The sequence below is a fragment of the Lutzomyia longipalpis genome, chromosome 4 (assembly GCF_024334085.1).
Source record: "Lutzomyia longipalpis isolate SR_M1_2022 chromosome 4, ASM2433408v1".
NCBI classification, from domain to species: domain Eukaryota; kingdom Metazoa; phylum Arthropoda; class Insecta; order Diptera; family Psychodidae; genus Lutzomyia; species Lutzomyia longipalpis.
The window spans coordinates 11528842-11556811 of record NC_074710.1 but is presented as its reverse complement, the minus strand read 5'-3'; the positions used below and the strand labels follow the sequence as shown (position 1 = coordinate 11556811).

At 32.2% G+C, this 27970-nt stretch overlaps 2 protein-coding genes across 5 annotated transcripts in view; both read left to right on the top strand.

Moving 5' to 3' along the window:
* Positions 1-21: 21 nt before the first annotated feature.
* LOC129796327 (cofilin/actin-depolymerizing factor homolog) lies at positions 22-13955 on the top strand. The gene is made up of 4 exons (XM_055838151.1): positions 22-180; positions 7424-7614; positions 10024-10129; positions 12391-13955. The coding sequence occupies exons 1-4, from the start codon at positions 178-180 to the stop codon at positions 12535-12537; spliced, it is 447 nt and encodes a 148-aa protein (XP_055694126.1). The 5' UTR covers positions 22-177; the 3' UTR covers positions 12538-13955.
* Positions 13956-15391: 1436 nt separating this feature from the next.
* Positions 15392-27970, top strand: part of LOC129796308 (heterogeneous nuclear ribonucleoprotein L) — a 155803-nt gene continuing 143224 nt past the window's right edge. For 2 of the 4 annotated variants that reach the window (XM_055838124.1, XM_055838122.1), the window contains exon 1: positions 15392-16184. In XM_055838124.1, the coding sequence (XP_055694099.1) occupies positions 16053-16184 (132 nt within the window). In that variant the 5' untranslated portion in view covers positions 15392-16052. The remainder of the gene's footprint in view (positions 16185-27970) is intronic. The other 2 variants (XM_055838123.1, XM_055838121.1) reach the window with 1 other exon arrangement.

The window sequence follows — 27970 nt, the reverse complement described above, 5'->3', positions numbered from 1 at the left end:
TTTTGGGACGCACTAATACACCTCACCGATAAAAGCGCCATCACCTGGCTGACTTTTGCTTGAGAACTTCAGTTTTTTTGCTGTCGTCGCGCGTACTGGTTGTGCGTTGAAGATTGCGTTTAAATTGCCGACTTAAATTAATCCGCTCTAAGCTAAAAGTAGTGTAATTGTCGCAAAATGGTAGGTACCCCATCATTCTGAGTTGTTTTGTTTTCTCTGTGTGTAAATTGCATGCGAAAATGTCGCGACCGCATGCCGGTTTTTTTGCGGCAGTCGGCCGCCATTTGGATGGCCCCTCAGAGAGAATATCAAGTCACACCGAAAATTGGGATATTAAACCAAAATTGCCCATTGGGGCGTTTTCATTGAGGCAATGCTGGGGGTTTTTCGGACTATGGGGGCACCGCAGTTTACCTCGCGGTGTGGTGAAAAACTCCACAATGGGTGTGTGAAAATTCCACTCTCGTAGGGCGTTTTTCTCTCACGCCATCTAATCATTTTTCATCTCTTTCTCCGTGCTGGGTGACTTCCTGTCCACCCCATGGGGTTGTTTGCCCCAAATACCCGCTCAAAATGTCCAGGAGATGATAAATACACGGTCAGGGGGGAAATTTCTGTGGAAAATTGTGTATTATACGTGGAAAATTGCAAGTAAAAAAATCCACTCTCGCGACAAAATTAGTCATCGCCAGACGAGTGCTGTAGTTGTCTCATTCTCGCACACAATGTACTTTATAGCTATCTCCACGGTGAGACAGCACGGCCATTTTGCACCAACACTGAGAGAAAATTAATGAAACTTGCCAAAAAAAAAAGTTGAGAAAATTTGTGTGGGCGAGACAAAACACAAATTTTCATTTAAATTTTAGCAATTTGTTGCAATTAAATTGCAAAGAAAAACAAATAAATACAATTCCCTGAAACGTTTCCAAAAAAATTAATCTTAATATTTTTTTTTTGGTTAAGAAAAGAGGGTAAAAGCCGATGATTCTTTTAGTTGGAAAATGATGGCTTTTCTATTTTTAGTTTCCCACCGAAGAAAACTCACACACATTTTATTAATATCGTACGAAAAATGTCACACATTTGCTCCAAAAAATCACTCAAGTCAACTTCTTGCAAGATTTTCTTCTTCCCAAAAAATCCAATATATTGATTTCTCTTTTTTTTCGGGTTCAAGAGGCTTTTTTTTTTTAGTTTTGCTGCTTCTCCACGTAATCTCATGTTTTATTAATTAAAAAAGTATTTAATAAATAAATTGAGAAGAGATGGAAAAAAAAGAGTACAGTGGGTGTGGGGAAAGAGGTACGGTCGGGCTGGGAAGGTGGGATGAATCACCTGTTCACCGTCATCCCATTGTATGCCCATTTTGCACAATTTTGTCTTCATCCCAATTATTTTGTTTGCTGAGCTGTACGTTCTTGTAGTGTTCTTCCAACCTCAATCAACCCACGGACCATGACATTACACTCTTTACTTCTTTTGTTTTTTTTATTTATTTTTATCTCACTCTCAAAAATAAAAAGTCTTTCACCAAATAAAGCTCTTTCCTGTCTTATCACCACCACCCCTTCTCTGAGACACTTTTCCGCTTTTCCCATAAATGGTTGAATTTCCTTTTATGGAACAGTGTGCTTAAAACAAAAAAAATCATCGTCAAAGCTTAAGATAACGCGCGCGGGATAGATATCGCATGGCCACCTCTGATGAGATATCGACAGTGACGTCACCGTGTCTTTCCACGCTTGAGGAAAACAAGAAAAAAACACGATGGAGGGAAAGCTGAAAAATCTATTATTAGATGTTCTTTTTTTTGTTGTTGTTTAATGCGCCAGGAAACCACGATGCGTTCCCAAACAGCAAAACTATCGGGGTATTGTTGGTTGTTAAATGAACGAATTGAAAAATAAATCAGCAAGAAAAAACTAACTGAAAGGTTTCTTCTCAATGTTTGAAAAGTTTTTGTTTGTTTGTCAAGCTTCTCTATTAGGGGAAGAAGGGGCTACTTGTTACACTTCGATATAAGAGCAAGATCTAAGATGTTTTATAAACGATTAATCCATTATATCTTTTTCAATCAAGTTTCATTCTACTGATTTTTTTTCTGAAATTCTTTTCAAAGTTTTTTTTTTTTAAACTATGTTTTATAAGACAGTTGGGGCTAAAAGTTACATCAATTTTATCGAAATCACGACACGGCAGTTATTTTTCCAAAATAAAATAGATAATAATTTTTATACGGTTGAATTGCGTACTATTTAAGTAGTAAAATGCGCTTTTGTTCAGTAAAATCCATTTTATTTGATCAGTTAAGTTCAGTTTGTTTTCTCATTAGAATACCTTTTATTTGATCAATAGGATACATTTCATTAAATCAGTTAAATACGTTTTATTTGATCAGTATAATTCATTATATTTGATCAGTAAAATTCATTATATTTGTTCAGAAAGATGCGTTTTATTGGTTTTATTTAATCAGTAGAATGCCATTTTTCGGATCAATTCAATACGTTTTCATTTAATCAGTAAATTATTATTTCGGATCAGTAAAACACATTTTATTTGATCGATAGAATGTGTTTCATTTTGTTTAATATGCGTTAATTTTTTTTATCAGTAATTTGAGTTTTAGTGGATCAGTAAATCCGTAAGATCAGTTTAGAGCAGTTCAGTAAAGAAGCGCCTAAAATTATGCAATATGTAACCTCAATCGCAAAATTATTTACTTAAATCAATCTAATTCGACGTGCCCGAAGATTATGAACCATATTCCTATCTTTTAACACAAGGGTATAGCTTTTTTTCAATGTTATAGTTTTTTTTATTCAACGTTAGAATCGTTAGAATAGAGGTTAATTCTCTCTAAAAAAAATCTTTTGTTCATTTGCAGGGTAGTTTAATAATTTTTACATTTTTTTGTTGAAAATCTGACAGCTTCTTTTTCTTTTATTTTACTTGTGCTAAAAGAAAAAAGTTTTTTAATAAAAAATAAATGTAAAAAGAGATTATGGATGAATGTTAAAATTTTTATTCCGAAATTAGGTTTTTTTTTTTTAATTTTAACTTTATAAACTCATTATTATTATTATTATTATTATTATTAGTGCTGTAATGCACATGAGATGGAAGTTCCCGGACGTTTCCGGAAAGTAAATATTATTCTGTCCCACTATAGATCATTTTTTCGTATTATTCATATACTTCATGTCATCAACATCTTCATCGGCGATATATTATCAAAATTTTTGTTTTTGCAACTTTTTCTCATAAAAGTATCATAAGAAAGCACAGAGAGAGCTAAAATACATTGTACATAAGTATTTATAGTTAGACATATAGGGGGTGAACTACATATAACTCTTTCTCTGTCACTCAATACAGAGCCCCAGACCTTCAGGGGTCACCACGGCATGTTAAAGTATTTGAGACAGAGTCACCAACTCTGTGAGTCACATGTGGGGGGGATTTATTAGAGCTCACAAATAGGCCAGCTGAGAAGTAAAATAACTTTTAAATAAAGTCGGCCTAGCCAAATTTTGCACCATTTGATTCAAAGAATTATAAGAAACCTTTTTATACTTACTGGAGTGCTCTAAAACTTATGCTCGTTTCAGAAAATGCGTTTAAATATTCCCATACATTTTCCCATAGAAGCCATCAAAGCCATTGAACGAACAAGTGACGTCACTGGGAGGTTCCAAGAAATTGATCACACAAACCACATAAAATACTATAGTTTTTACAATTTCCACTCAACAAATTATAACGAGGATTAAAAAAAGTACTTCCTACATGAGATAATGCAGAAATAATAAGTAAACACACATTATTTCACAAAAAAAAATCCCCACAAAAATGAAAATATTTACTCGAAAATTCTCAACTGTCAAATCATACTTTTTCGGAACACGAAGTTCAGAGACGTCGCATGTTCGTTCAATGGCTTCGATGGCTTCTATGGAAAAATGTATGAAAAATTTTTCAAACGCATTTTCTGAAATGAGCATAAGTTTTAGAGCATGCACGTAAATATTAAAAAAAATCTTATATTTTTATGAATCAAATGGTGCAAAATTTGGCTAGGCCGAATTTATTTAAAAGTTTGGGGTCATTTTCCGCTAATTCTACTGGCCTAAAAGTGCCTCACACCAAGGCGGTTGGTGGAGAGAAAGAGAAAATTGTGATGAAGAGGTCATTGTCACTTGATCGTGATTTTTGGTTGAGGTGTGCGTTCATTTGTAATTGACGCACGTGAAAAAAAGAGATGGGTTGTTCCACCCCGACACGCGTGATGTGTGAAAAACACGCTGTGAGCACATTTTCCTTTCCCAATGGAACGAACCATCATCGGTTTTCACGCGCGCAGTCTATTTTTGGCTATATGGGAAGAAGAAATGTGGCGGGGATTCGATTTCGTAACGATGCCTTTCAGCCATTGATTACAAATTTCCGTGTGAACGAAATACTTCCAACATTTTGTCTAATTTTCCCGTCTCTCTTGCTCTCTGTGTTGAGCTTTTCTTGTTTGCCAAGAAATCCAAAAAAAAAAAGAAAAAGTTTTTAAAAGAAGAAGAAAATAAGTTAATGATGATGATGAAAAGTGACGACCTTATCATGGGGCTAAAGTAAAATATTGACAGCTGGTGTGATGACTTATAAAATGCAATTAAAATCACAGACTTTGTGGTATTTTTATGGCTCCTTCACCACTGACACGTTACGCTCGAGTTATCGCAGAACGTGGCAAATTCATTAAAATTCTTCCTTATTTACCCAACACGAAAATCACGAAGAAGCTTTTTTCGTGTATCTGTGCGTGTGATTGTTTGCACGAAATTGCATTCTTCAGCTGATCTGATAAAAGAAAACTTCCTAAAATTTAGAGAAAAAATTATAAATGTTCTTGATTTTTTTTAGGGTAGGTTCGGTATTTGATTTGGGAATTCTTTATTAAAGCTTTGTACAAATTCTAATATAAAAAAAAAACAACTAAAAAAATATAATTTTTAAAAAATAATAATTTAGATCTTTATTGGACAAGTCAATAAAAAAATTAAGAATTTATTCTAATAAAACTAATAGGGTTATTTTCATGGAAGAATGTTACTAGGAAAGAATAAAAGAATAACCGATTTTGATAAGTATAAAAATTGGTGTTATCTTTCGTATTTAGAAAATGATTTATTTTTCAAAATCGAACCCAAATAAAAATTCTGACAGCGTCCTCTATGTATTTAATCGCCATTATCGTGATTTTTAAAAATTAGATATTTTGAAACTTTTAGATTAATATTTTAAAAGAATTAACCGATTTTGACAAATCGTTTTTAATTAATTTGATAATTTTTCAATTATTAATTTTGAGTTCTATCTAAATTGGATAAATTAGCTCTATTTTAACCATTTTAAAATTTTTGGTTAAGTTGTTATACTTTTAAAACCATCTAAATTTTATCTTGTAATGAGTAATTGTTTCGAAGAAATTTTAACGAAATTTCGATAGTTTATACTCATTTTTTAAACCTAAGATTTTTTTTTAAATAATTGTTTTTATTCTCATGATATATAGTTGAATGATAATTTAATTTTATGACCTAAAAAATTTTAAGACTAAGAAGTTCTTAAACTGTCCATAGTTTTGTTTTCATTGGATCATATAAAAATTTGTCTGATCTGAAATATAATAATCTGTTGACTTTTCCTCTGAAAAAGTACAGAATAAGCAATTAAAATCCCTTAAAATCTGTAGACTTTAATTCCCCATTTAATTCCCCTTCATATGCATTTAATTTTATGAAAATCCGCTCGGTAAAAGCTGAGAAAACTATATTTTTGTGTTAAAATTGGGTGAGAAAGAATTCAATATGGCGACCAACTGGGAACTGTCAAATTTCTTGACATTAAGTTGTCAAATATTAAAATGTCTCTTAACACTTAGAGGACCCAACATTTGGCACAACGCGGAGGATCAAATTGGTAATAAGTACCAGTTGATAAAATATGTTCAATAATTAATTATTAATCAGTTTATTGAACGAGGATCGAAAGTTTCACTAATTCTTGATCTCCTTCAAGCATTCCTGCATCTAATTACTAAATATTTAATTGAAAAAATCGTCACTGAAAAAAAATTGCGTCGAATCGATGCAAAATTGCAAATTCAAACGACTTTTTTAGCTACAATTTTACTTAATTTATTATTGCGCCTAAATCATGACAAACTTAGATTCTTTAAGTAACTTTTTAGTCACTTCCGGCAATAAAATTAGTCTATATTAACGATTTTCACCGAGGAAAAGTGAACAAGAGTACTTTATTTGGGAAATATGGGGAAACATAACCTCAAAACCATGGCAAAAATGTATGGGATTTTGACTGGTAGTTATTACCAATTTGATCCTCCGCGTTGGATTCTGACTCTGACCTCAATTATCTTCCAAAGAAAAGACTTTTCTCAAGATTTTCTTTCTGCTATCTGAAAGTAATTAAAATTCCCTACACATAGATGCTAAATTCATCGAGATAAGTCCAATAGATTTTATTCTGTGACGATTTTAAGGTTTCAATTGGTACCAATTACCAGTAAAGTCCTCCGAGTGTTAAAAGAACTTTTTATACAAGTTCAAGATTTCAAATTTAAAATATCCCGAGAATTTTTATTTTGTTTCCTGTGAGTCAAAAATGTATATTTTAAGAATTAAATTAAGATAAAAATTTAATTAGCTTTTTATAAAGAAATTAATGAGACTATACGGTTTTTTTCGGTGAAGACGTTTTTTTTTCTGCAAAGAAAAGGCATTTTCTACAAATATGGTAAAAATTGGTCGTTGATTTGTGTGCAAGCGGGAGGGGGAGATGTTGGCGATTGATAAACCGGTAAAAGAGAGTGACGAATCGTGCATTTTAAATACATACAAAAATATATATATATATCAAATGGGAGAGAGTATGCGCGCGAGAGAGAAACGATTGCGGTTGAATATTTTGGTTTTTAAACATACTCACTCACATACATAAAACATGTTTTGTCTCACTCTTTGCTGTGATTTGTAGTGTGCAAGCTAAAGGGAGATGGATAGAGGGGTTGAGTCTAAGAAAAAAAATAAATGTTGAGAAAAAGAGAGAGAGAGAAACATACCTATGTGTGACCATTAATGCATGCAAGCGGTTGAAGTGAGAGGGAATGTCTTTTGGCGTGAGTTAGTGCAAGACGCAGATAAAATGCTACGCATGTCCATATATGGAATTGTTGGGGTTCCCTCACAAACTCATTCGACACTGTTTCTCTGTTGTTTTTGTTGCTGTGGAAATGTGCCAAAGTTGGATGAAATGATAAGGAAAATGTTTCAACAAAAAAATAAAAAAAAAGAAGAAATTTTTCCTAAATGTTTCACTTTCTCCCACTTGCATGTTGCAAATAAAGGCATCAGGAGTAACTGTATCGGATTCATGCAAAACCACCTATGAGGAGATCAAAAAGGACAAAAAGCATCGCTATGTGATCTTCTACATTCGCGATGAGAAGCAAATTGATGTAGAAGTTGTGGGTGATCGCAATGCCGAATATGATCAATTTCTTGATGATATTCAACAAGGAGGACCCGGAGAATGCCGGTAAGTTTTAAATTTTAAATTTTATGTTTTTTTTGGGTGATTTTTGTTGTTGTTGTTGTAACAGCACAATACCCATTAATTGGGATGATTAAGAATATTGATTTAATTGTCACCCGATTAAGAATGTCGCTGTTAGAGGAAATGTTTTACTCGATCACTTACCCCGTCTTCAGTGCCGACATTTGTCAATGGATGTTGACGGAAGATTGTATCGAGACATTGCAAGATTATCATTATTTTCTTGAAATTAATTTGATATGTTTTATCCAAAATAAACAGCTCAAGATATTTTTAAAAGATAAAACCGATTATTTCTTCAACTTATTTAATAATTCGAGATTTTTTGTATTATTTGATTACCTGTAATACTTTACATTTTATCAATGTTTCATTCGTGTTTCTTGTTCACGTTTCATCTAAATCATAAGTTTATAAATTTAAACGAACAAAGAGGGTCAAATGAGTCAATGGGGTGAAGTTAATCAAAGCGATTTTTAACTAAATTTTAAGAGAAGTGATTAAAAAATTATAATCGAATAAATCAGTTTTCAGTTTATAAACAATATTTTTTAACCCTTTCACGTCCAACGTGAAACATAAAAACATTGAAACATGCGCTCTTTTATCGCGATTTTTATTCTATGAATTTTTTAGAGGACTTTTCTCACTCAGAACGTCTTCTTTGGCCCCTTATGCGTGAATTTGATGCATTTGTAACATGGAAAAACAATTACATTAATAAATAATTGAAAAAAAATGTTTCACGTTTGGGTCAGCGTATGACCCAAAAAACGTTGAAGGGTTAACGTGAAACATAAAAACATTGAAACATGCGCCCTTTTATTACGATATTTATTATATGAATGCTCTCAGAGAACTTTTCTCAGACAGAACGTCGTCTACGGTCTCTTTTGCGTGAATTTGATGCTTTTCTAACTTGAAAAAAAAAAAAACAATTAAATTCCTAAATAATTGAATAAATGAAATGTTTCACGTTTGGGTCAGCGTGTAACCCAAAAAAATGCGAAAGGATTAAATTATTAAATGTTTCAAATATTAAAAATCTTTTCAAGATTTCTGAAATCAACCAAGGAGGAGTTAAAATTTAGATTGATTTTTTTTCTCTAAATAAAAGGCCTAGTAAAAAAGATTGCAGCATTTTATATTTTCCAGTGATGTTTTGATATTACATATTTTCTATCACAAATTTTCCTACCACAATCGGTTTTATTATATTTTTAACTGAAAGTGTTTTTTTTTTGTAAAAACTAATCTAGACAGAAAGTTTCATGTGCAAAGTTTCATTAATGTCTTTGAAACAGAGATTAAGCAAAAAGACGACAATTCCATTAAAACGAGTTAAACAAAACTCAACACAATAATGTTTGCGATTTGAATAATTTTATGTTTCATGGAAGTTTCGAAGAAGGTTAAGCTTGCTACCTTTGAACATTTTCAATTTATCTTGATACTTTTTCCTCGTCGGAATTATTATATAAAATATGACTTAAAATTAAAAATAAATATTGATAGTCACCTGAGAACTGTAATGCAATAAAACAATGAAACATAACTGTAGAAATATTGCAAAGGTTCTCACTCAAAGTATTTTTAAAGATCTCCTAAAATAATTAGAATTATAAAAAATATAATACTTAGTCTTAGTTGCTATCTAAAACATAAAAGAAAAATCAAAAACAGGAATGTTGAAACATTGAAAAATTAATCTTTTATGTTTCATGTCTGTTGCGAAAGAGTTAAGCTGTTAATCCACGGACATTGTGAAAGTCTAAATGAAAATTTAATATTCATTACAGAAGTTTTTTTTAATCCATTCTAAACGTTCCTATAGCCCCTATAATTTTCCATTTATCACCATATTTTAAAAATTATTTAACATTCTTTAGAAACAAACAAAAAAAGCTTTTGTGATGCATAAAAAAAATTTATTTCTTTACACGAAACTATTAATTTGCAGTCTATTATGAGGGCAATATAAATGGATAAAAATTACATTTTTTCTTTTCCTCATAATAAAAAAAAGTAAGTTTATTCAAGCAATTTGCGCATCAGTTTTTATTGATGCCGTTTATCACCTTGTTTATTGATCAGTTTTCACTTTCACGCAAAGATAATTCCAATGATTACCAGGTGATTAAGTCCATGACATTGACTTTCTTTGTTTGAACTTGTGGGCAGTTATATGTACGTCTGTTTTTTTTTGTTCTTTCCTTTATTCTTGAGCCATTTTCAATTGATTTCTTTTTGCATTCTCATGATTTTATTTTCAAATGATGCAAAATGGAAGGAATGTTGTTTCTTATTTTATTTTTACTGACTTTTATTCTTCATTTGTGAAGAAGTAAAAAGGAATTATATTTCATTTTATTATTATTTTTTTCTTTACAGATATGGTCTCTTTGACTTTGAATACATGCATCAGTGCCAAGGGACATCAGAGAGCTCGAAGAAACAGAAGCTGTTCCTCATGTCATGGTGCCCGGACACTGCCAAGGTAAGAAAGATTTGTCATTATATATAAATTTTATAAAATAAAACATTTTGAAGCAGTTACAATGTAGGCACAGTGATGACAATGAAAATACGTCACTTGGGGCTTTCTCATCTCACACTGTGAATCACTCACAGAAGAGGTGAAAAAAAAAAGAGAATGACTGCAAAATTGAAATATATTCTGATTCCTTACCCCTTTGCATGTGCTTTGCCAGCTGTGCAGAGTCATTCAAAGTCAGGAACACAGCATTTGTAGAAAATTCGTCATTTTTCAATGCTTTTTTGGCATGAAAAATGACGAGAGATATTTTTTTCTCATTGAGAGAGTTTTTCTTTGCAAGAAATGAAATTTTGAAAAAATTGAATTGTCAATTGAATTGAAAATTGTCAATTGAATTGAAAATTGTCAATTGAAAATTATTTTTTTTTAGTGTATTCAAAGCAACTTTGCACGGTGAGGCTCAACCAATTTATTGTAGGAGGAGCATAAGTTTCATAAGTTTATTTTACAATTTTGCAAGTGAAAGGGGCAGATTCTGTTAAAAATTCTTCTTTTTTTTTCTTGCAACTTGAAAGTTCTTTTTAAATTTTGACAGTTAAAGTTTCTTATGTAGTTTTATTGACACTTTTTAAGAGAAAAAAAAAAAGGTTTTCTTTCCCAAAAATTTTTCAGAAAGGTATTTATAGATTTCCTTTCACGAAACGTTTAAAAAACGAAACAAATAGTCGAAAAAATTTAAAATATTTTAAGCAGAATCGATCCCAAAATTTTTTTGATGAAATATGAAAGAATAAGAAGAATTGGAGACTTTCTGTGATTGGTTTATAAAAGCAATAAGAATTTTGATTGGTTCCTATAAGACTTAACTCGTTTTCCACTGGATGGAGTTTCAATCTAAAGTCGATTTGAATAAATTTATAAAACAATTTCTTTAGAAAAAAAAGAAAATAGTTTGGAAGAAAATTCTGCTGTTAGTGATTTTTTTAATGAATCAATTTTAGTATTTCTTTTTAATCTTGAAAATTACTTTCATCCCTTTTCTAACAAGAGAAAAAAGTTATCAAAATCGGCTAAGTGATCGATTTTAACAGAAAATAATAAAATACTGTGGTTGTTTCTGTAAAAAGAAATCTTTCCTTTTTTCGCTATTTGAGAATTTTAGAGTGTTTTGTGTATTCTGCAAAAAAAAATATTCCAAGATTTTGACAGATCATTTCTTTAGTTGTAGAAGAAAGAATTATTTTCCAAATTCATAATAATTTTCTAAACGATTCTTGAGAGAAAAATCTTTAACTTATTTTATAGCGCAATAGTGCGATTCACAAGTATAAAATGTCAGAATCAGAACTGTCATAGCTGTGAAAAAATAAAAGATTTTTGACAGAACCAAACCTAAACTGTAGGTAATTTATCTTATGATTTTTTGAAAACGATTGTTAGAAGAAAGAAGTCATTAAATTCTTTTACAGTACAAATAAACGTTTCGAAAATATAAAATGTCAAATTCTGTACCTACTGTCAAAACTGTCAGAACATAAAAGATTATTTGACAGAAACGAATTCAAGCTGTAATTTATCTTTCGATTTTCGGAAATAATTCTTGAGAGGAAAAATCATTGAATTGGTTTTATAGCGCAATAGTACGATTCACAAATATAAAATGTCAAAATCTGTACTGTCAAAACTGTCAGAACATTAAAGATTTTTGACAGAAATGAACTCAAGCTGTAATTTATCTTTAGATTTTTTTTGGAAACGATTCTTGAGAGCAAAATCGTTAAACTTGTTTTATGGCGCAATAGAACGATTTAAAAGATATAAACTGACGAAATCAGAGCTGTTAAAACTGTCAGAATATAAAAGATTTTTAGAGAGAATCGAACCCATTATCGGTATCTAACTTATATTTCTTTATTGATTTCTTGAAAACATTTCACAGTTAATTTTTTTCGGGAACAGTATTAATTTAATTAATAAAAATTGCAATGGGGGAAAAAAGTGAAGAAAGTCTTAATGAGAAATTAATCGAATCTACTTTTTATAAAATGTTCGCGTGCTTGAAGATATTGAAATTGATTTGAAAAGAAATTGGCAATTTTTGCAAAGAAATTCTCTGTGTGTAAGCTCAAAAGAAATGAAAAGAAGTAATGAAGGGAGAAAAAAAAACTCGAAACAATTTTAAATTGATTAATGGATTTATACAAAACTTTTTTTCTAAAATAATGTTTCGTTTTTTTTGTGTAATATTTGTCTCTTATTAGGTTAAAAAGAAGATGTTGTACTCGAGCTCTTTTGATGCGCTGAAGAAGTCTTTGGTCGGTGTTCAAAAGTACATTCAGGCCACTGATCTGTCGGAGGCATCGCGAGAGGCTGTGGAAGAGAAATTGCGCGCCACAGATCGTCAATAAGTTTATGAAGGAATGAAATGAAAAAAAAAAGAGAAGATGAAGAAGTATGTCTCTTTTTTTCAAACCCTTATATTTATCAAAATAAAAAAAAAAGAAATATTTTTTTTTGTAAAACTGGATGCGAAAGCGCTGCAAAAAAATGTAGAGGTGAAGCTTGATTAAAAAATAAATAAAAAAAATAAATAAAAGAAAAATGAAAGAAGGAACACAAGCACAATTTGTCAATAAAAAGATTGAGAGAGAAAATGAATGGTAAAAGAATAAAAAAAAATCACAATAATCATTACAATTTTATATAGACATTACATTTAAGGAGTTTTTTAATAATGAAAAAAAAAGAAGAAGAAATGTCATTTTTCCTACCAATATTCTCGCCAACATTTTGCATTGAGAGAGACTTTTTTTTAATTAAGAAAAAAAAATATTTAAATGGAAAATTTAATAATAAAAAAAACGTCTCAGAAATTTGCTCTATATTTGGCGAATTCTTAACAAAAAATAAATACAAAAAAATATTTTGAATTTCATAAAAAAGAAACAAAAAAAAATACCCAGCAAAAATACAAAAAATACTTATTAAAATACAAAAAAAAATATGTAAACTAATTGTCTTCTAATAATTCATATTGCATTATAAAAAAAATAAATGAAAAACAATGATGGAACGACGGGAGGTAAGATTAAGGATTAGGATTAATTCCTAAAACAAAAAAAAATATACTGAATGCGAATTAAGGGTGTTTTTTTTTTTAATTTAAAATTCATGTAAGAAAAAAAAGTAATGAAAAACCAAATCCCAGTAATTTCTGTACAGTTTCTCTTTAAAAGAAAAATTTTAATTTCTCTCTCCCAGAGAAATATTTATAATTGGTTTTTGTTTTATTTTTTTCGAGGATAGGAACATTTTTATTTGCATTTTCTTTTGTGTACTGATTAGAAGAAGAAAAGGATTAAATATTTAATGTAAAAGATTTTTGCCAAGACGTTATGAGAACAAAGATGGTCACAGCTGAAGGAAATCTTCAAAATTTTCTTCACTACTGAGAGATTTAATTTTTTGTAATAATTTTTCTTCTGCAGTTAAAATTAAATACTTCCGGCGACTGATACAAGTATTAAAACAAAAAACAAGCACTATTTATGATCATTTTTTTTCTAAAGAGCTTTTTTTTTGGAAAATTCTAATGAGATTTGAAAGTTTTCTTTCCCTCTTTGGCGTTGCGCCGAGAGAGAAGGGAAGAATAAGTTTTTTCAGGATAAATTTCAGCATGGTGGTGAACCAAATAAATAGAAAAACGAAATATACAAAAAAGCGATTTAATGGGAAAAGATTGCAAGAGGTTTGTCTTGCAATTCTATTATTTGTCTTGTGTCATTTACATTTTTCTTGCAATAAATTATTTGTATTGAAATTGTGAGTTAGTGTTTTACTATACGTCACCTTGTTGGGCCTACGGTTTGTTTGTAAAGAAACTAGGAGCTGAGTTTAAAAAATTCTGTGATGGATTTTCAACTGAAGCAGCTTTTCAATGAATTTCATGATTTTTCAGAGGAAGATGCAGTAAAAAGGTGAGATTTATTCTATATTAATCAGCTGCGCTAAACGTCTTCATTCATCGTTCGTTACTAACATTTTGTCGGAGTAAATGTCAAATCCAAGAAAAGAAACGTCATACGTTCACAGAAAGAAACGTCAAGCATTAGAAAAGTAAACGTACAGTACACAATTTCCGGAAGCATCTACTCTGATTAAAAGAATGAAATCTTTTGATCGGAAAATTAACATTTTGGTCAAACATTCTCCTGGCCAAAGCGGAAAATTCTTCTGATCAAAAGCGGCATTTTTTATCAAAATTATAATTTTCTGATCAAAAGCAGAATTTTTTGATCAAAATTCTAATTTTCTGATCAAAAGCAGAATTTTTTATCAAAATTCTAATTTTCTGACCAAAAGCAGAATTTTTTGATCAAAATTCTAATTTTCTGATCAAAAGCAGAATTTTCTGATCAAAAAATGGTTCCTTTCCTGATTACCACTTGGAGGGCATGAATTTCTAATCTCAAATTAAAAAGAAAATGTCAAATGATGACTGAATTGTTTAACGTTTAAAAAGGAATTTCAAAAATTAAAGAAAAGTCTCATTCAAACATTTTTTGTTTTTAACTTTTAACACTTATCATCGAACGTCAAATGCCAGATATTTCAATGGAAATGTCAAATATTGACAGAATTGTTAAACGTTTGATAAAAACTTCACAAATCAAAGAGCGTCATTTTAATATTTGATGTTATTTTTAATGTTTGACACTTTATCATAAAACGTCAAATATTTGACATTTTCCCTAATACTTGACGCTTATTTTTTCGTTTCTCATTTTCTTTCAAAGTTTCAATGTTTTTTTTCTAACGTTGAACGTTAAACCATTTTGCTTTCAAAAGTTCTCATGAAGCGATCTCAAATTAATTTGATTACGTTATTAAAGTAATACGAAATATTGAATAGCAATAATTATGAAATAAATCAAGCGAATTTATGTGGTTTTTAGAGAAGCTGTTTAGATTAATTTCTCTCGAATTTCACACTGAACTTTGTAACTTTTGCGCTAAAACGTACCTTGTGCCAATTCCGCGGGGTGGCGCTTGCCGTTTGCAGCATTTGCTTGAAACACAAAGTCAAAGCAGCATAAGCTGTGCAAAATAGACAGAATGGAGCTTTCGCTAATGAGCATCGTGTACTGTCGGCATACTTCGGAAAAATAGATAGCACTATACACCATTCCATGTGTGGGAGTGAGAAGCAACGAACACAATATCCAATTGGAAACTTTTACAGAACTTTTAGAGTTTTTTTCAGTTCAGCCACGCACTTTGTTCAGTGATGACGGTGGTAGCAGGTTCTCGTGCAAGAATCCAATAGGAAAACCCCACACAGAGAGAGTGTTTGAGAAAGAGAGAGGAATCAAGTTGTAAAACCGTGTGTATCCCCACTGGAAAATCATCCATTTCCCCGGGTGTTTTTGGTGGTGCAACAAGGAAATCTCCTGAGGAAGCAGCTGCAGCATCTCACAGAGTTTCTTTTTTGGGAGAGAATTTTCTTGGCCGTGCGGTCTCGCGCATTGCTTGGACGGAAGGAACGAAAAAAAAAACCAAATTGCATGGACTGTCGTGAAAAAGACTTTTCTGTGTGAGCGAGAAGGAGTGTGTGTGTTTGAGAATTTTCCTTGTTGTGTGTATTGGTGAAAAGTCCCGTGGAATTTGCAGCCAAAAGTGTGTTTGTTTGGTGGAAAAGCACTGGGAAATTCTTTTTCCAACTCTTCAAGTTTTTTCTCGTGGTTGAGGGGGGTACACAGAGAGACCCACGGGTGTGGACTCGGTGCGGTGAAGAGCGAGGAACACTCTCAAAAGGCGGGGGTGTGCGAAAAAAAGTGCGTACGAAACGGGGGGTTTTCCAAGCAACATAACCCATCAAGAGTGAATTTTCACACCGACAAGAGGAGAAAAGAAGGGAAGCACAATGGCGTTCAATGGTGGAAACAGCGGCGGCACAAGTGCCAGCAGCGGCGGCTCCGACGGCCCCCACAACAAGCGACTCTGCACCCGAAATTCGACAGACGCCACCACTGAGGGTGGTCACAGCAACAACAAGGTGAGTCCACGGATGGGGTGGTTGTGTGGGGATAACCTTTGTGTGGGATGTTTGGTGTGCATGTGCGGGAGGATGCTCGATTGATAGGGAAAGTATGGATTTTGTCTGGGGCGGTTTAATTTTTGACATTTGACACCACCCCCAGCCGCCGTCCCATCGTCATCCCTTTCGCGCTTTCCCACCTGCAGCAATTTTTGTTTTTCCTTCGCATTCCACCCTTTGTGCAGAAGAATGCCAAGAAACACGTATACCCCAGTTATCGGGGAACATTTGGCAGCATCTGCGGCATCCCGCGATGTTCTCCTGCTGGGGGGTTCCTGTCAAAATTTATCGATCCACTTTGGACCACCGCACCATCACCTTCTTTGTGGCCGCATTCACGAAGGGTGGTGTGGGTGGAAGGTACCCAAACAAAGAGAACAGCCCGGCTACGTTGCATTTTCCGGATGCATTTTTTTTGCACACACAGAGAATACACATGAGAATGAATCTGCCGGATGTGAATCTCGCGAGAAAAACCATTTTTCCTCCGCTTCACCAATAAAATATATCATGGGCACTGGTTTTCCGCTTTTCTCCATCCTCCCTGCCATGAGCGAGCCATGAATAATTTCTCGTTCAAAGTTTGTTAAACCCACGAATTTTGTTGTGGATCAGGGCAGAAGTTTTGCTGAGCTAGAAAATAAAAAAAGATAAATTAATGAATCTCAAAATATTACTTTGAATGAAGGATGGATGAATAAGAAGAAGAATTGGCGCTTCTTTCAAAAAAGAGTTCTCTGATTGGCTGATAAGTTTCAGCAAAACTTCCTAATTGGCTGTATCAGCCCCCCAACTTACTAATTAGTGAAGCCTCAGTGCAAGGTTAATTTAAACAAATTATATGATGTCATTTATTAAATATTTTTATTACAATAAACAAATAAAATTGTTTTTCTACTTATTGTATTTAAATATGTATAAAAGGATTAAATAAAGTTCATTTAAAGTAAATGTTAATCTACTCAACAGCGATCGTGTTATTAACTTTTTTAATAATACAATTGAGTGGGCCTGGGGTGCAGTGGATAGAGCGCTTGAGTGCGCATCCAAAGGTCGCCGGTTCGAATACAGAACCCGGCAACGCGCCCCATCCGCCAACGTGCAATTAGATCACGTTGACCGGTTGGATCAGGAGATTGATACACTCCTATCCGTAAAATGGCCCACACGTGGTAGTATCTAGCAAGGCCGCCCACTACTTCTCCGCAAGGAGAACAACAACATCGTATAGGGCGGCCGGCCCTGTTCCTATATGGGATGTAGCGCCAAAATATTTTTTTAATAATACAATTGATTGTTAATTTCTTATTGTTTTCTATTTTTTAATCTCCTCTTATAAAAAAGTTAGTTTTTGGGAGAAACATTTTCCTGATTTCCTTGAAAATATTTGAGTTTTCTCATGACGACTATCTTATAGGGATTTTTCCAGGCTACAACTTTGTCTCAGACGATTTTTTTCTAACTTAACGGGAAAATGTACTTTCAGTCCATTTTTCGAAACCTTGCACTTCTAACTTTTTGCCTCAACCATGGGGCAAAATGTAAGGTTTGCGTTTTTTGTCCTTAAATCTTAATTTTATACCTTAGGGAGGGGTGGGAGAGAAAAAAAAATCTTAATTTTATGAATTTATTTCATCTAGACACTATAAAAGCAATTGAAAATAAAATATTTGTGTAACAATTAGAACTTTTTTATAATTAAAAAACATAGAAAATGAAAAAAAATTTATGAAATTGCACTTTTTATTTTTTAAGTGATTAAATATTAGTAATAGCAAGTAATATAACATGTAAAATTATAAGTTATAAGTGTACTGACTGGAGAAAAATAAAATAAATAATAAATAAAAAGTTAACTGCCTTAAAAACGGTTTCTAACTTTTTGCCTTAAATACTTTTTAGTGTCTGTGTTCTACGGGAAATCCCGGAAAATTTAGAATAGGTTCGTGTTTAGCAATAGTTACTCTATCTAAAAATGCATTTGGATCAAAAAAATTGCAGAGAAATACGCCAAAATACGATATTGAAATGAAAGGTCAAAGTAACTTTGAAATTCGAAAATTATGCTTTTTTTAATAAATCCCAAAATATTAGATCAATTATTATAAAACTTTATAGGCTTAGTTAGAGTTATAACAGATACCTTTTGACTCAATTAGGAGAATTACGAACTTATACTTACTGAGATATTGGAGATGTCTTACCTTTAATTAAAATTTTTTGCCCCAGTTACTTATAGAAAAAAAATCAAACATACAATAGAACGATATAGAGAAAATATTAAAAATGAAATTCACTCAAATATTTTCTTCAAATAAAAAAAAAAGATTTTTGAATAAAATGTTGTTTTGAAATTAAATACGCCAATATTGGGTGAACATTGAGAGGAGGATGAGGGAAAAAATGTGTGAATAGCCTGTGAAATAATCGTCTGGGGCAATTGAGACATTCACATGAAAAGAGATAACACCACACCAAAATTTACTTTCAATTTTCCAAAGCGATAGTGTGACAAAATGTGATCTTTCTTGGGAGTTTAAGGCGATTGGTTATTTTAAATAAATATTTGGAGTAAATGGCAGTGAGACCGGTTCATGTTGATCGCAATTTTAGTCACTTCTTTTCCCTTCTACATTTTGGATTTTTTTTTCATCGTCGTTGTATTTTATGTGTATTTTATATGCTACACAACTCAAAATGGTTTCAACCTGAAAGTCAAAACAAGAAAGTCAAGAAACTTGCACGCAAGAAAAGTCCGAAGGCGAATTTTGAAGGTGGTTTTCATATTGAAACTCCCGGTACGGATGCACTTTTTGCACAGAGATTATGCAATTTATGCTCCGAGAAAGTATGTGTGTGTTATCTGATGTAAAAACCAGGATTAATGGAATTTTTAAATGTTTTTCTTTTTCAAATTTTAATTTTTGGATTAAAAATGATTGAAAAAATCTGTTTTTTTTTAGATAGACTATGAATATTAATGAACTCTTGATGAAATGTGTGCAGTGGGATGGAGTTTATTAGGTGAAAAATAAAAGTACATGAAAATTGGTGAAAAAAATGCAATTTCGAGGGAAAAAAATTGGTACGAGTTTTATGACCTAAAAGTAATATGAAAAAATAAATTAAAAAACATATAGCAGGTGGTGTGGAAGTATGTAGCGTAAGAAGTAATTTTTCCATTGACTTGCGAGGAGTACAATAAAAAAGAAGCGGGAAATAATTTGTTGAAATTTCCAATTGAATGAGAATAATTACAACGAAAAGTTCATTCTTCTCATGTGAGTGAGAGAAAGAGGGAAAGTACGGAGAAAGAGAGAGAGAAAATGTCTAATATGAGTTTGAATTATTTTATTTTTTTTTTCTTCTCCGGGTCCTCTTCTAATGCAAATGTTTTACTACATAGAAGATACAAAAAGAAAATTGTGTAGAGAGAGAGAGAGAGAAAGAGCTGATCCATGTGAAGAAAATGTCGCGAGCCGATAGCGCGCGATCGGACAAAAGACGCAGTGGGGTGAGATGGAAATTCACAATGTGGAACATTTTCAACAAATACAGATGCATCTGTGAAATTACATTCATTTGTATATTTTACAGTACCACAGTGATAAAAATCTATGTAAACATAGGGAAAACCCGGGTAAAAGTGACGAATATTCATGTGAAAATTATAAGAGGAAGACATGAGGCAAAATGAATTACATGATTGGGGTTAAATAAGTCATTGCCATGATTGGTCTGACGTTAAAAAAAAATTGTAGTTCATTGCATTAAATTTTGTATTAAAAAAAAAACAAGAATTAGATGGAAAACTATTTTTTACGCCAATAATTGATAGTGTAGAAAAAGTTTACCCGGCTGGTACATAGATTGCAGACATACTTTCTTGCTATCGTGACAAAGAACGTTCCATATTTAAGCATATCTTTAAAATTAAAAAAATGAAGAATATATTTTATTACTCAATCTTTGTATTGTAGCACCCGACTCACTATCCAGCGAATATTAACCTAGCTCATAGAGTGAGTACCCTTAGATTGGCGGTAACTGTAACGGCTGCCCTTCCCTCGGCAACGGCTTCTGCCCCCAGGTTACAAACCCTCAAATAGGTGAGAGAGAGAGAGTACGAGAATCCTCAAGAGAATATAGGAGAGCACTGAGAGAGTAATTATGTGAGAGTAGTAAAGAGGGGATGATGAGAGTAGAGTTAGTCGGAGCTCAGCCTTGTGCGGGTATGGCTGCGCAGTGAAAGTGCTCTGTAGATTTAGTCGAGGACTACGAGGGTGGAGGTTACTGGGGGAGTTGACCAGAGCCCCCTTGTGGTGCCCCCCTATTCAGGGCACCACAGTATTGTCAAATTTTTTTTAAAAAATATATTTTTTTAACATTGTAAAGATAATATTTGTTTATACAAAAAGTATATAATTTTTGATATTACATACTCTGGCTATAAGATATACCTCAACAACACCTCTTATCTTCATCACTGTCATCAAAAGCACTGAGTGTCATGACAGGTTGACAGCTGATATCCCGTCAGTCCATCCTTTCATTAATTACTATTTTTCTTATATCCAGTTAGATACTGATTCAAATAGGGTTTCGAAACAGAAAATACTTGGTAATAAAAAATACGCAGTCTTTGACAGCCAGGTAACTGTCAAGGGAATATATTGGCAGTGTAATAAAATTTATACAGGATAATTAAATTCATTTTGTAATAAAATCGTGTAATTTAATAATTCTACCGCCATTTGTTGGTATTTTTGCAAATTTTTCAAAATTAAACTGTGAAAGACTTTTCTTTTTTTTTTTCAATGAACTATACCCCATTCTCCCCTAATCTTTGGTCACAATAATAGAGCACACATAGTGCCGAATGATGGAATGACTTTAGCTGGGTGAGATAAATTAAAATGCGCCATAGAGACGTTGCGTAATAAATTCGATGACTCTCGCAGGCATCAGAGAATCTAACATCTTTCGCTCTCGCACTTTCTCACGCACACCCATTTACAAGGGAAACATCAAACATTTTCATGATGTTATACGCTCACATTGAAACCCGAAGATAGGTGGAGGGAAAAGTGGTGAAAATGGAACGCGAGGAATGAGGAGAAAGCCCACTTTTCCTCTGTTTTTTTTTTACGTTTCTTTGCCTTCCCAGAGGCTCTATTTTTCTCCATATTTCTACATCATGTATCGCACACACCAACTGAGAAATGAGACAAAGAATGATCTAAAAATAAGAAGAAAAAAGATTGTTTAGTTCGGTGCTCAATAGACGTTAGAAAATGGACTGAATTGCGCCCATTTTCCTTACATTTACAGGGGAATATTTTACCAAAAAATCACAACAAAATCCATCTAGTAAGAAACCCAAAATGTCGTTTAAATTTAAATTTATATCACAAGTCAGCATTTTAGTCTATTTAATTATTTCCTGGGAGAGGTGATTTTTGAACATAAAATGCCTCATTAGTAGAATTTTTGCGATTAGTTACATTTTCAGCGAGACAGTGCAAAATGTTATCTTGGCATTTTATGAGAAAAGCAACGACATTAAAATGTCGTTCAACGTTTTTCAAGTTTGGACATTTACTAATATGACTAAAATACTCAATGTTAAAATACTTTTTTTTAAAGCATTACGCAAGTGTTTAGTGTAATGGTTTATGTTTACAAAAATTCTTGGAATGATTTATTTTATGTTTATTTTAAAGGTTTTCTCTGTAAAAAATTGATGATCAGTAAAACAATTTTTCTTCAATAATAATGAGATATCCAGTAATGTATTACTCAAGGTGATATTTTTAACAAGTTAACACATCACGAACCACCTGACGCTCTAAAACATTTAGTGATATTTCGTTCTTTTTTACTGTGTAAAAAAATTGTTACACATCACTTGTTTGACAGTTACCCGGCTGGCAAATTTTTTGTAATTTTTAAGAGATGATAATTCTTTATGATTCACGTGGATCAATACGATATGATGCACAAAACTGTGATAAATCTAATGAAAAATGTTATGAGGTCGTAAAGACAATTTTTTGACGCTATAGGACCAACCGGGTTAACAATTTTTTACACGTAGTGTATAAAAACATTTTTTTTTCAGTAAAATAATAAGTTTTTTTTTCACTTAAATGTAAAAAATCTACAAACTGTTTTCTTTTTTTTTTGGTGATAGAAATGAAATAAATAATTTTTCTGTGTAAAATATTACTAAATAGGATGAAAAATTAATCTTTTCACGTGTCTGAGCGTCTGAAAATGTAACTGGTCAGTCTTTAAAATACCGGAGGTATTAAAAGAAATGGAGAACATAATTAAGTTGAAAATTCTTATTCAGCGCAGGAATCAAAACAAGCACAAAACAGCAATTTACTTTTTAATTAGGTAATAGAAAACAAATTTTTGCCAGCAGGGTAATTGTCAAAGTCGTAAAAAATATATAAATTATATTTTTAACAGTAGCGTATAAAATTGGATTTGTTAAGGGACTATTGCAAGGCGTCTAATGGTCCGATATGTTAATCATTAAATTTTTTTGTGTACGCAGAAGATTTTTAAGAATAACTTTAAAATCATTAAATGTCATACCCTGAGGAAGAAGTTAAAATTATTCAAAACGTCATAATGTGTGAATAACCTCACTTAAATGTTAATTAAATTTAACATTAAAAATATTTGTAACTCTTTATTTCATTAGGAAAATTTATTAATGCGATTCGCAAGGGAATTCATGCTCAATAATTGCTTAATTAAATTTAAAATTTCGTCCTGAAATGAACGTTTTTACGTACCTACCTACATTATTTACGGCTCATTAACGTAGAAGAATAATTAAAATTTATTCGACGCAATTTTCTGTTACATTTTACGATGCATAATACGCTTTACAAATCCAATCAACTAATTTGAATTTGCAATATCGATTTTGCAGGAGAGAAGCTTTTCTTACAGCTAATGAATGACATTACCGAGAAATTTGATATAGTACTGAATTCTAGATGAATGTAAATGCTAATTCTCTTGGAAGTAGCTTTATTGACATTATCAGCTTCTAAGGTTCTCAATTTATATAAAACATCAAATGTGATGTAATATGATGTATCAAGATTACGAGAGGTTAGCAAGTGAAAGATTAAATTTCCCATTAATGTATTATTTGTCATGAATTTAATATATGTAATATGCATGTATTTCGTAACATCGTTGGTAAATAAATGCATTTCAATTTTAATTCAATATCATGTGCTATGAAGTTGATAATTTACATCGATTTAATTCAATTTAAAATTAAAATACAATTGATGTTGTAATGTCACTCAAGAACATTATGTATCTTCATATAAAAAAAAAAACTTGTTTTATGTATTTTTATATCCATATATTAATGTGTGTTATATATAAAATACTTCAGCTTGTGAAGACATAACAAAGTATCAATCATTCAATAATATTTCATCTGGGGGAATTTTATTAGTTTTGGTGCAATTCAAAGAGGGAAACAGCGATATAAGAGAGTTCAAAACATGAAATAGTTTTATTTATTAATTGTTTTTCATAATAAAAAAAAATCTAAATAATTTAATTTTTCCAAAATATTTATAAACGTTGTCAAGCCGAATGAGACAAATTAAGTCCAAAGCTGACCAACATCGCTCTAAAATGCATTTAACAAACCCACTCTCAATAAATCACAATTTACTCCACCAGAGTGTGTACAAAATTAAATCCCAAAACCAACAATGTAATGAGATTTTCATTAATTGCGTGCAAAAATAGATGTTTGTTTATTATACGCACATTTCTCTGCCGTGACAGATAAATTATTGACAATCTCGTACGGGGAATCTGTGAGTCACAAAAGCACGAGACACGTACAAAATGTTTTACTTTTTTTTTGTAGACTTGAACACAAGCATTTCACTTTGATTTTGTGCGATAAATACTAACGAGACAGAAAAGAAAGAAAAAAGATCCACAATTATTTTCAAGAGTGACGCAGAAAAGCTTTTGCGCTTATTCATTAAAATTAAAACGTTGATAACTGTTTGAATTTTACTCTCTTGATGAAATGGCGAAAATACAAAATAAGAGAATGACAGTGAGGAGAAAGGAGCTTGTGCATTTTTCTTCATGTTGTATGGCGAAAGATATATGATCCTGGAACTGGAACAATTTTTTTAACCCTTGGAATGCGGAGCGGAGTCGTTGAACGACCCCAGCGCTATATTTCGTGTTATATCTCCATAAATATAAAAGATACCATTCCCATTTTTTGGAAATAAGTTCTTTGGTTATCTGAGGAGGTTGTGTAAAAAATTCAGCTCAATCCGACCACCACAAGAAAAGTTATTAAGGAAAATGTAGAAGAAGGGAATTCAAAAATTGGTGTAACGGCCATGCTGCGGAAAATTTCTTAGACCATAAACAACACAAAACATAATTAGAAGCATGTAAATGTGCAAATCAATAAAGAATATTCGAGAAATATTGCCATTTATCACGTTGCGGGAAGTGAGGGGAATGTGGGGAAGAGTGAAAAAAATAGCAGTTGGGGTTAACTTTCTTGGCAAACTCAAGAATAAATTGTGAAAAATGTTTTTCCCTAATATCTACTTCTACGTGTTTTGTGGTGGCGAATTTGTGGTGCAGGGGGCAAGAGGACTATATAAGGAATCTATAGGCACTAACCCGACAACTCCAGGTTGTATAGTTTGGGAGAAAATTGGCCTTCTTTTTGGGGTCGTTCAACGACCTCACCTTCGCATTCTACGGAACTACCAAGGCCACCGCATTCCAAAGGTTAAACAGACTAGGTTTCTTCATTACATGTCAAAAGAAATTATTTCGCGATAATTAAAAAAAAAAAACATTAGAAATGTCAAAAGTTGAAAAATATACATCAAGCATAAGTAACAATGAACGTCAAGTGTTTCAAAAAAGATCTGTCAAAAAAGGAAACTTAGAAAACAAACGTCACACGAAAAATGTCAAATGGTAGAAAATAAAATAGTTAAACGTTAAAGTGAAAGAAATGTTAAAATTTAAAAAAAGAGCGTTAATTGTCAGGAAATAAACGTTAAGCGGATTAACGTCAATCCTAAAAAAATATCTTCTAACGACTTTTTAGAAAAGAAATGTCAAACGTTCATAAAGAAACGTCAAACATTAGGCAAGAAATGTTAATGCATTAGAAATATCACGTGTTTAAACTAAACTGTAAACTACTTTTTGACTTAATTTCGAGCTCTTCTATGTAGAATTGTTGAAGGTGTTTATCCATTGATATATGAAATATTCCATTAATTTTACATGATTTTAGAGTAAGAATTTAGCGTATCATATAGAGAGTAATAAAATTACCATGCTATATATTACAAAGATTTCAGCTTTGGAATCCATTGGAGTTTCATGAATTCTAAACTTGGACGACACACTTTGAGATAACAATGCAACAATGGCACAAAATAAAACTTATACGACATTCCTCTTTACCTTCAACTCAAAGTGCGTAACTTCTTCACTTTACGTATATTATTTTTATCATACATATTTTGTTTTAACAACTTTATCCACAATTTGTGCGTCTAAATTTGACGAAAATCCTGTACTAGACTTTTTTTATGAATTTATTATTCACCATCTTTATAATAAATTTATATAATTTTGTCTCTCTTTTGTGGGGTACTACCTACAATTTAAGATTCAAGGAGGGCTTTTTGTGCATAAAATTATTTAACTGAGAGAGAGCTAAATGTGGTATTGCTTCGTGTAAAAAGTCACTAAATTTAGACGTGAGGAGATAGCGAGACAAGAAAATATAAGCACAATTCGGCAAATTTATCATAATCACATATCGTCGGCTATAATATGTATTATACACTTGGGGAGAGAGATACCGTCGTGCTACATATATACATAGCGGTGTGTATGTATGTATGTCTTTTATCGACAAATTCAGGTGAAAGAGAAGTGTGTCTAATTGTTGATTAATTGATAAAAGCCCCACATGTGTGTGTGCCTCAAGTTTTATTAACTAAATAGCCAAAGAGATAACCGTGAGTGATATCACGGTGACTTTTGGTTGCAATCGAAAACCCAATTGGTTTAACAATTTTTCCCATCATATTCCTCTTCTAATTTTCCGACCATTTATTGCCTTTTTTCATGGAATTTTCCGCTGTAAAAAAATCTATATGGGCAATTTCTTATCCACTCTCAATGGTGATGTCTAAAAACGTAGCAAGAATACAAAAATTCCATTTGCCACAAATGTTCGCCGCTGGCACTTCTTTGCGCAGTGTTCGCGACGTCTTGTGAGCCAGCGATAAGTACAGTTAATCGGGTAATATTTGTAATTACAGAGAGTATGTGAGGTGTTTTGAATTTTCTTTTTTTTTTCTGCCGCTTATGGAACACCTGAGATATTTTTGAGGGCATCTACAAAATTTCACATTTACCCATCAACACGGTAATCTTTTCAACAAAAATTCTTCACGAAGAAACTGACACTTCATCTTTCAATACTTCTTCATGTGAATGAGCCCTACGTATTCCATCCAATATGCTCTACAGCTAATTAAATACATATATAAGTACAATGATGGTCCAGCAGAGTAAAGGGAATGTACTGGTAAGTTTCACTTACGGGCTGTGATTCTTCCTTCAGATGACAGTCCAAGTGTGGTGAAAATTGAGGTGGATAAATTTTTAGGAAGGGCTTTCTCACGCAACGAATCACAGCCAACGCGCATGAGTAAGCCTTTCCCCAGAATATACACGCGTTGGCTGTGATTCGATGCGTGAGAAAGCCCTTCCTAAAAATTTATCCACCTCAATTTTCACCACACTTGGACTGTCATCTGAAGGAAGAATCACAGCCCGTAAGTGAAACTTACCAGTACATTCCCTTTACTCTGCTGGACCATCATTGTACTTATATATGTATATTTATAGGTTTATATATATTTATATGTTTATATATTTTTTTATGTATATAAAAGGCGCCCCGCTTCGCGGGGCGCCAAATAATTTGTTTAAAATATATATGAGTAGGTAAAAGTAATTGTTGATGTAACAAAATGGCATAAGGCGGCCATTTTGAATTTTGAAATTAGTAAAATCTGATAGGTCTTACCCACTATACCTAATGAAACTTCAATCAAAAAGCCTCTATCAAGTACCGTTAAGCCGATATAAAGCAATATTACAACAATCGGTACATATGGAAACCTGTTTTGGTCTATATCTCTGAAACCGCGACATAAATTTTTTTTATTTTTTTTTTGGTTAAAAGGTATGCCTATCACCTATAACATACTAAAATTTAATCGAAATCTATCGTCCAGTTTTTGAGATATTAATCGAAAACTGGTCGAAAACTCATCGAAAATTTTGTTTTTTATTGTAGGCCCTCTAGCGGTAGCTTTTGAAACTTCCTATATATAGATAATTGTAGACCTTCTTGAGCTCTTTCATTCAAAACCGGTTTGGTTCAAATCGGTCAAGCGGTTTAGGAGTTATGGCCGACTTTCCATAAAACTCTATATTTGCTAAACCGCTTGTCCGATTTTTGGAAATGGGGTATTGTTGAAAAGGTCTTAAAGGCCCCTACAACATATTAAAATTTCAGACCTCTAGCTATAATAGGGGCTGAGATATAGCAAAAACAAAATTGAAAAAAATTCAAAATGGCGGATGCAGGGGTGGGGGGTCGAATTTGATATCAT